This window comes from Cryptotermes secundus, unplaced genomic scaffold, assembly GCF_002891405.2.
Source record: "Cryptotermes secundus unplaced genomic scaffold, Csec_1.0 scaffold447, whole genome shotgun sequence".
NCBI lineage: Eukaryota > Metazoa > Arthropoda > Insecta > Blattodea > Kalotermitidae > Cryptotermes > Cryptotermes secundus.
In genome coordinates, this window is record NW_019733325.1 from 47,548 (window position 1) to 58,050 (window position 10,503).

At 35.6% G+C, this 10,503-nt stretch overlaps 1 protein-coding gene and 1 long non-coding RNA gene across 2 annotated transcripts in view; one reads left to right on the plus strand and one right to left on the minus strand.

The window, feature by feature from the left end:
* LOC111867972 (ribosomal protein S6 kinase alpha-5) overlaps positions 1 to 3,751 on the minus strand; it is a 29,522-nt gene extending 25,771 nt beyond the window's left edge. Inside the window, exon 1 of the mRNA XM_023858235.2 lies at positions 3,352 to 3,751. Coding sequence (XP_023714003.1) covers positions 3,352 to 3,361 — 10 coding nt within the window. The 5' untranslated portion in view covers positions 3,362 to 3,751. The remainder of the gene's footprint in view (positions 1 to 3,351) is intronic.
* Positions 3,752 to 4,315: 564 nt separating this feature from the next.
* Positions 4,316 to 10,503, plus strand: part of LOC111867981 — a 7,588-nt gene continuing 1,400 nt past the window's right edge. The window contains exon 1 of the long non-coding RNA XR_002843433.2: positions 4,316 to 4,858. This is a non-coding gene — a long non-coding RNA (uncharacterized LOC111867981). The remainder of the gene's footprint in view (positions 4,859 to 10,503) is intronic.

The following is a 10,503-nucleotide window of genomic DNA, read 5'->3' on the forward strand; positions in this document are numbered from 1 at the left end:
CCCCCATATGAATGATCATTACATACTGCTAGCTGCAAGGACTCAGGTCTTGCTCGGGATAAGTTAGCAGGCTCCAGTTCAACTGAACATAGAACACTAAAATGGTTATCATACATGAACATTTCTTTGGTCTCCCATGCAACAACTGCAGACATGCCAGATCCCTACAGAAATGCAATTGGAAGTCGTTTTATTCATTGTAATGATAGGTTACCCCTGAAACTATATAATAATTAATTTATATTATATTTATAGCAATTATTTATTTAAACATGTAAAACTGTTATTTGTACTAAACGTCAGCTTTTAGTACCAATTGACCGACCAACTGTTAAGCACCCATTATCATCTTGCTTTTGGCAAAGAAATATCACTAATATTTCAATTCATTAAATGCAGCCCATAAACCGAACGGATTTAAAAGCTACACCTGCTGGCATGCCTTCTGTACATTTCTAGACAGCATACCAGAAGACAGAATGTTCTGAACTGAATGTTAGCAAGCATTACACTAATTTGTCTTCTTCAATGATGCTTTATCGTTCCAAATGTATGAATTCAGTTTGAATGATCAGCTGTTTCATATAAGCTATGTTAATCAAACTCCATGTTGTAACATCCCAGTACCTCTTATAAAAATATGTAATACAATATAAATAAAATAATCTCAGTCCACATTTCATTAAAAAAGAGTGGTAAAATTGTCAGTGACAGTACGAACTCAAAATTCATGCAGCTTGAAATAACGACAATTAAGGAACTTGCATAAACAAGAAGTTCTGGGAAAACTAATCAGACACTACTGGGTCAACATTTCTTTTATTAGCCATTGGTGGAAACGCTACACGTTAGAACAGCTAAAGCATAATAATACCACCACCATGGGCAACTGTATATATAGACAACATCAAATTTGAATATCTAACTCCAAGTATAAATAAGTATAACAAGTATAGCCTTCACTTGATAATAGGAAAGTTAAAAATCAACACAACCCAGATTCTGAGGAAAGGTTCCAGCAAGCAGTTACCCCACGTCACAACTATCACTACCACAGAGGAACAACCAAACACATTTACAGATATGTAGCAGTCACAAAGTCTAATATAAGACTTATAACATAAATTATAAATTTCTCAATCACTATTTAATTTTAATTTTTATCTTTTATAGTCAAGTTTTAAACTATGTTTGAACTACATTTAAATTAAAAGTATAATTATTAGTATAAAAATTCGTTCAAACACCATATGAATCTGTACTGAACGATGACGCAATTCAGGAACTAGTACCAGTATTCTTGCATGCCTGAAGATGACGCAAGAAAAGGGTTGGAACATGCAGCATTACCACCAACAGCTAATAAAACAAATGTTGACAAAACTGTGTCTATTTTATCTTCTTTAAAATTACTGTTGTCTAGACTGTCTCATTATATATTTTCTGTTTTCCTTTTTTAGTATTAATGCCTACCGAAGTCAATAAAACAATACGATCTGGAAGGCTACACTGTTCCTATTATTAATGGGACTGATTTACTGAACACTCAAGACTAAAACCTTATGGAAACCCATAATGAATCTGTCAGGTCATACAGATCTTCTCTGAGTTGGAAACCTCATTGCTGATGAGGGGAATCCAGATATGAGAAATATTCAAACTGGGGTGGCTAATGGGATTGGTTAAGGATGCCATATGGGCTAATTCCTTGTTCTTTCTATACCTGATGTTGCTTTCAATTTCCAAAATCCTACCATTATCCCAGCCTACCCTATGAATTTCTTCACAGGCATGTTGGGCTAATTTTGAATTTTCTAGAAGAACCTCTTTGAGACTGTGCCTGTGTTTATCCAGTTGTATGGCTAGAGGTCTGCCTGTTTCACCAATGTATCTTCTGCCACATTCAGAAGGAATACTATAGATTGTAATTATTATTAACTATTAATTGTAGTACCAGATCTGTCTATGATCTGCATTATCCACAAACTAGTCTAACACAATTCCAAAAAGGAATATGTTACATGGGGGTAAAGATCTTTAATCATTTGCCACCAAAAATCAAATCTATGTCTAATGACTTGAAAAATTTTAAAATTCAGTTGACAACATTTTTATTGCAAAACTCTTTTTATACATGTGATGAATTCTTTAGTAACAAATTTGCCTAGAAATAAGGATAATAGCATAAACAATTTTAATATTGCATAATTTTATGTATAGTGATGTAAGACTGTTTTTTTGATATAAATTTAACACGTGTTTTTTTATCTATTTTAATGATTATAAACTGTACATATATATTTATATTTGTATTGTACTATATTAACTATGTGACTGGTTCTATATCTGTGTATGTGGATTTATGGAATATATGTTATGTTGGCAACTCTCAGATACTGAAATATAATGTTAGAGTTGGCAACATCATAGTAAACAATTTAAGAACTAGGTTATGTGTCATTACCTAAGTGATGTTTACTGTTATGTGTAACGTGTGTAACAACAGTATCTTTATATTGTTATGTGTTACTATGGTTATAAGCCTGTATGTATATATAAGGCGTACTTCTGTATCAAATAGCTCAGTCTTAATAAAGCAGGAGTAGAGTGAACACTGATTCTCACTTATCATTCGATCCACGTGGAAGTAACAAAAATAACAATATACAATAAATGAATGAATGAATGAATGAATGAATAAATAGATAAACTGTGACATCTGTTGCAGATTTATTTCCCGCCTGATTTTCATGAGTGAACTCCTAAGAGTGTGGTTAGTTTTCAAGATCTCCCTCAAGAGGGTACAGGAAGACAAACAGTACACATTATAAAGTGATGATGACCTTCCACTTAAAAAACATTACAAAGAATTGAACAAACAAGATGTGGTCATCTGGAAGAAACTGTCCTAAACTTTAAACCTTCCATGAGAAAATTATAGCCATAAGAAAATCAATCTACTCAAACTGTCTACAACAAAAATTTGAAAATTTCTCTTTATATTTCCAAGGCTGCTAAAATGTGCCAATGTAAATTTATCCCAGGCCATCAAGGCACAGGCCTATGTAATCGTTGACAGAATTACAGCAGCTTATGGAACCTTCAGGTTATCCAAGGCAGGAACATTGTTTGTTATGAAGCATAGTGTCTCAGAAGACAAGTAATTAACATGTTGATGAAAATATAATTTACTGGCCAACGTCATACCAAGATCCCTTACAGTCAGTACTCGAAACTAAAACTTCACCAATATCATAAATAAAATGCACAATATTAGTTTTATGAGAAGATTAAATAGCATTAGTTTTCTGAATTTTCGAAGCTCTACGTCCATACAGCATTAATACTCACGTGTATACATCTCCCAATTGAAACGTAGCAACAAGCAATAAATGTTGAGTGCAGCTTCCACTATATCACACCACTATATCACACTCCAACCGTTACTCTGTCAGCTCTGATCACACTGCAACCGTTACTATGTCACCTCTATCACTCCCTGCTCAACTGCTACAGCTTTTATCACATCCCCTCCACCTGCCTCCACCTGTTGTGACGTGTTCGCACCTTTTGCCACATAACCTCCACCTGTTGCTCTGCTATTACGTAATCAGCTGCCACGTAACTCTAATTTTTTTATTTATTATTAACGCACCTGTTGCTCTGCTGTTACGTAATCAGCTGCCACGTAACTCTATTTTTTTATTTATTATTAATTTCTGTTGATCCATACTGGTAGAACAATTGGATGTAGAAAAGCCAAAAATAAGTACAACAACAACAATAAATAATAATAATAATAATAATAATAATAATAATAATAATAATAATAATAACAATGACATGCAATCATTAAAAGATTTTGTCAAATAAAAATATAAGTAATAGAGCACTGTAAATATTGATACAATGATGTTACGATTCCCATCAGAAATACTTATCTAGTTTTAGGCATAAAAAATTCATCCACAGTATAAAAAGAATGCTCATGCAAATAATATTTAATTCTCTTTTGAAGCTTTTAATATCACATGCGAAGTCATTAGTATCTGCTGGGAGATGGATATATGTCTTAACGCCTGCGTAGGTGGGACTTTTATGAAACATTGTCAACTGAGTCGTTACTTGAAAAAAAATTAGAATATTCCTGGTATAAAAATTATAAAATTCAGAATTTTGTCTAAACAGTGATTTATTGGTAACCATAAACAGAGCCAAGGAGAGTATATACTGGGATGCCAGAGGTAGTATATTTAAAATTTTAAAAAATATTCTGCAAGAATCCATGGGTCTTCCTGCCATTAATATTCTAACCATTCGTTTTTCGAGTCTGAAAATATTCGTACTGCGGGAAGAAGTTCCCCAGAAAATTAATCCATATGTTATAACTGAATAAAAATAAGCATGATAGATTATCTTTAGGCAATTTAATGATAAGAAAGGGCTGATTGCTCTTGCAATATAACACGCTTTGTTTAATTTGGAAGCCAACATATCGATGTGACTTTACAGGACATAGTATTATGAAATACTAACTAAAAACTTTTGTTCCGTAGTATTGGAAATAATTTTGTTGTTATATTTAATTTGTATTTCGGAATTAATAATATATTTAGAGTGGAATCCCATACAATAGGTTTTGTTCAGATTTAGTGAGACTAAATTTGCCTTAAACCATGTTCCCAGAGCCGTTCCAGTGGATGTCACAGTATGTGTAATGGCGGATATAATGCGAACAGCAGGAAATTGCACAGGCGGCTGAGTTGAGAACGTAATATTAAGTTATTTGTTAATTACTGTTGATCTTATTGGACTCGATATTTCGTTATGCAACTAAAGTGTTTTTGTTGTGTATGAGGTAATAAATATTAATTTTTAAGAATCGTATATGCATCTGAAAGGTTATTCTTTACGCAATAAAAATATTTTACGTAGTCCTTATTGAAAAGTGAGATTCGAAGCATTACCTACTTTAGAAATAAACTCCCTTTTCAGTTGTTTTAATTCTAATTGTTTACATAAAGCGAAATGAACTCTCTCTTCAGCCATTTTAATATCAGTTTTTAATATAAAGAAGGAAGTGTATCAGTATCGCCAGACCAATCCGATTTCCAGCATATTCATTAAAGATGAATCGCTCCAGAGAACATATTTCTTAAGTGAGATTTCTTATGCTACCAAGGTTGTTACTCAGTCCATCCAAGACCATCCAAGACATCCAAGAGGTATACAAATGGTGGAAGTATCTGTTGTTGTTAATAGTGCAACGCACCACATTATAGTGGTTATAATGCAACTCAGTCCAGTGAAAATTTTAGGGAAACATAGAAATCAAAACCATACTACTGAAAGTGTTAAATGAACCTAGTGTTATGAAGGGAAGTGTTGAGCTTTTGCAGAAAGATATTAGGAGACTGAAGGTAGGAGTTATTTATAGCAAGATAGTGCAGTAAATACTCAGTATGTAGCTATCCAGACTCCTTGTAAAATAGTCAGTTACATTTTAGATAAATGGATGTAATTGGTGATGTGAGAGAATCAAAACAGTTTTTAAAAACTGACGAGAGACAAGCAGTCAAAGAGGTTGTGTTGTCAGAAGTCAATACTATTCCAGGTAACAAGTTTGTATGAAACTATTAGAGAGCAAACTTTAAATGAAGCTAAGTGGTCAGATGCAGTAGTTTGAAAACAGAAAAATTCTCTTATGGAGTACAGGAAAATACATACCTGATATGGGTCATAACAAATCGCTGAGTAACCTTGTATTAGTGATGAGTGTGAGATGCTGGTGTGCAAATCAACAGGAAATCAAGAAATGGGAAAACATAGTAAAAAGAAGACATCCAAAAGGAGAAACACAAGATTATAATTATTGGATATAGCCATAAAAGAGACTGCATCTAAAGTGAAATAAGACCTGGATAACACATTTGCAGCTCCGGGGGTTATTAAGCCAGGTGCCGATTTAATGACTTACAAAAACAGCAAAAGAAGAAGTTAAAAATTTGACAACGAAAGATGTGGCTGTAGTGTATGGAGGCACAAAGGATGTAGGAAAAAATTAATCTTGAAAAAGTTGAAGGACTCTGTTAGAGAAAATAGTCATATAAACATTATTCAACTGTGGGGCCCAAATAGATTTGACTTACATGTGAATTCTTGTGTAAATAAAGAGGTGGAAATTTGTAATAGAAAATTAAGGAAACAGATGAAGGCTTTTGAAAATATAGCTCTTATTAAGTTAGATTGAAGTAAGAAACCTGTTTACAAAACATGGTTTACACTTAAATGCTAAAGAGAAGATTTAGCTGCAAAGAAAATTATAAAATACATGTTAAATAAAAGAACTAATTTATGTGACTTGGAATGAAGACAACCAGGAACATGAAGGTCAAGAATTTGAAGAAGGAAGGGGGACTGATAGACTTCCAGGAAGACACTGATCTCCATGCAGACAGATGTCAGGGTATAAATAATGATGTCACTACCACAAAACTAGTATGATAGGCATTCTTTAAATCAACTTACTTACTTACTTACTTACTTACTCATGGAGCTGAGCCCTTCTGGAGGAGCCACCAATTCTGCAGCTACTCAAGAATTTCCCAGCATTTGTGGAACCTGAAGGTTCATTACCGTGTTCACAAGAGCCCTCCACTGGTCCCTATCCTGAGCCAGATCAATCCAACCAATACCATCCCATCCTATCTCTCTAAGATCCATTTTAATATTGTCCTCCCACCTACATCTTGGTCTTCACAGTGGTCTCTTTCCTTCTGGCTTTCCCACCAATATCCTATATGCATTCCTCATCTTCCCCATTCGTGCTACATTCCCTGTCCACCTCATTCTCCTTGACTTGTTCATTCTAATTATACTTGGAGAAGAGTACAAGTTATGAAGTTTCTCATTATGTAGTTTTCTCCAACCTCCTGTCACTTCATCTCTGTTCGGTCCAAATATTCTCCTCAACACCCTGTTCTCAAACACTCTCAGTCTATGTTCCTCCCTTAAAGTCAGAGACCAAGTTTCACACCCATACAGAACAACAGCAAAATTATGGTTTTCTATATTCTAATTTTTGTTTTTGGACAACAGATGGGAAGACAAAAGGTTCTGGACTGAATGGTAGCAGGCATTACCTGAGTTCAGTCTCCTCTTAATTTCCTCCTGAATCAGGTTTCGATTTTTAAATCAACTTTAATTTTTATTTATGTCTTGTATCTAATTTGATTATTTATTTGGTTTTGATAGTGTGTTATAATTTTCATTATAGGTTTAACCATGTCAAGAGTATTTATTTGTTGACAAATTCTAATGCTTTAAACATTTGTTCAGAGGGCTTGTATTAAATGAAGTGACTTGTTCAAGTGTTGTGGCAATTATGAATGCTAAATGAAATGAAACTGTTTCATCAGAAAGACTTGGGGAACCACCTATTACAAGAAAGGATGATTTCTTTTATGGACAGATGCCAGAACAAAACTAGAATTGGTATGAAGTTAGACAAAAAGGATGCAAAATGAAGTCACCGCAGTGAAGACTTCAAATCTTAACAGGATGTAAATTCTTCACAAATATCAATTCTCCACCATATGTGGAGAGCTTACAAAATAAATTATTGGTGTTAACTATCTTATTACAATAGATCTCAAAAATGTATTATATTTTACTGAACATTAGTCAAAAGAGGAGCATATTGGATTAATAAATATTGATAATTTTAAATTAATAAGTACTTCTAGTAGAATTAGTAGTGAACATGGTGGTTCATATATATAAAAGTAAAGTAAAGTACAGGTATCCCTGTAAGAGGCTGTGAGATGTTGAGGCTCCCTCATAGTCTAGACCAGGGGTCTCCAAACTTTTTGAAATGCGGGCCACATTCGGTAATTCCGCACTTTCAACGGGCAAGATAAAATGAGAAATTAATAACTCTAGGTATATGTGTTTTATTGAAAGCACAGAATTTCATAAACTAAATACAAAGTACGTGAGAATAAATTATCGCATATTAATGACAACAGGCAGTAGCAGCAAATGCTCATATTTTCATCAAAAATTATAATAAAACAATTAACGTGAATGATGGAACTCTTTTTGCATTCTTCTATCTGATTAAATTGAGGTTCAAATTTTGACACGCTAATCACAAGTAGTGACTCTAAATGTTCATCGGATAAATTTACTTTGTGTTTTGATTTGATGTACTTCATCTGGGAAAAAGTTTGTTCACACAGATATGTCGTCCCAAAAATGGAGATAAATTTACAAGCCGGCCGTCGTAGAATGGACTAAAGTTCCAGTAGCCTTATCAACATTCCTCGCTACCAGTTAGAGCAAAACTGGGCATAAGTTGCCTTTAATACATACAAAAATGGTAATAAGTATGACACAGGCGGTGACGTTGATCTGTTACAATTACACTGTACCACTGCAAGAAGTCTTGTGCACAAGACGTCTAGTAATGAACTGCTCGCGCTACCTACATTGCCACGAAGTGACACTGCTGATCGAGGCCGAACAAGTACAAAGAAATACCGCGCAGTATAAGGTCAAGAATTAGTAAAATTGTGAATAATATTAATATTAACAAAATATGGAATATCAATATATTTTAAACACAATCTTAAGTAATGAATTTGAAATCTATGAACAAGTATTTTTTTTACCAGTACTCATTGGAAAATTAGTTCAATTGGCGCATTTCTGCACAATTCTTTCGCAGGCCAGATAAAATCACATCGCGGTCCGCAGTTTGGAGACCCTTGGTCTAGACAATCAGCTCACAGATGGTGGTGAGGTTGCCAGCGTTATGTGCCGGCCGCCCTTTACCCCCAGGATTATTCCTGATATTCATTTCTGTTAGAGGCTCAGTCAACCCCAGGGCCATAATGCAGCTGGAAGGATTAGGTAAATTGAAAAAATCCACTTCATTGGGATCCTACAACCTTCCAACTAGTAGCATAGTGCCTCAACCAACTACACTACTATGTATGTAAAGTATGAGGAGCATTCCATATATAATGCCTTTTTTTTTCTTTAATGAAAACTACAACAGATACAGAAAGCATAACAACACAGTTAAATAGAGCAAGATTTCAGCTACTTACAGTAATTTTTCCACATAATCACCACCATTCGTTATGCAGTTTTGCCAGCGAAGAATAAGAGCCTGTATGCCATGCTTGTAAAAGTCTGCAACAGCAGAGGCCGGCCACTTTGTTACAGCTGCAGTGATAGCTTCGTTGTCTGGAAAATGTTGCCCAAGTAGTCCATCTTTCATAGGCCCAAAGAGATGGAAGTCTGAAGGTGCTAAATCAGGGCTATAAGGTGGATGTGGTAGGACAGTCCAGCCAAACTTTGCAATGTGCGCGGTGGTCGCAAACTGGTGTGGGGTCTAGCGTTATTGTGTTGCAAGCGAAAGATTGCTTTCAGCTTAGTCAGCAGCCCCTTGTAGCATTCAGAATTGATAGTCTCACCAAGCTCCAGGAAATTAATAAAATGACACCCTGCCTATCCCAAAAATCATTCACATCACTTTCGCTGCCGATGGCTGTGTCTTGAACTTATTTTTTCTTGGTAATCCAGATTTTGCCACTCAGTTAACCGTCTTTTGGATTCTGGCTCGTAGTGGTGACACTATGTCTCATCTCCGGTGACGATGCTTTCCAGAAACTTGTCACCTTCAGCCTCAAACTGGTGCAACAGGTCCTGACAGACTTCCATTCGATGAGTTTTGTGGTCCTGTGTAAGCATCTGTGGGACCCACCTGAAACAAACTTTGTGATAATTCAGCTTTCCCAACATCATTTCCAATGCATTACAGCCGATATTAAGCCGTGCACACAATTCCCTGGTCGTTATCTGCCAATCTGTACGGATGAGCTGATCGAGGTGCTGTTCATTGTGAGGAGTGGCAGCTGAGCAGGGATGCCCAGGGCGTGGCTTGTTGTGCACTTCACTTTCGCCACTGTCGAAACGCACTACCCACTGCCTCACTGTGCTGACATCCACTGTATCATCTCCGTACACCTTTAGCAAGTGCGATGGATGTCAATGGGTGCAATTTGTTCGGCAGTGAGAAATTCAATAACACATCTCTGTTTCATATGCACTTATACGATGGGGTACCCAAAAGAAACCGAACTAATTTTTTTGTGGGCAGAGCTTTTGTAGTACCGCATTTTGCCACCATGAGCCCATAGAGCTAACATTCCTGAGTCGATAAGCCGACTACCGTTGCTTCAGAAGGTAAGGACTAGTTTCGGCAGAGTTTATAGTGACAACTGTTTTGTGTGATCGTCGGTTTTGCAATGGCATATTTTCGTGAACAGCGTGCGGCTGTGAAATTCTGCTTTTTGCTCAGGAAAAGTGGAACAGAAACTCTTTAAATGTTAAAAACGGCGTACAAGGACGATGCTGTGGGGAAAACTCAAGTGTTTGAGTGGTTTTCCTGTTTCAAAAATGGTGAAATGTCAATTGATGACAAACCTCGTTCTG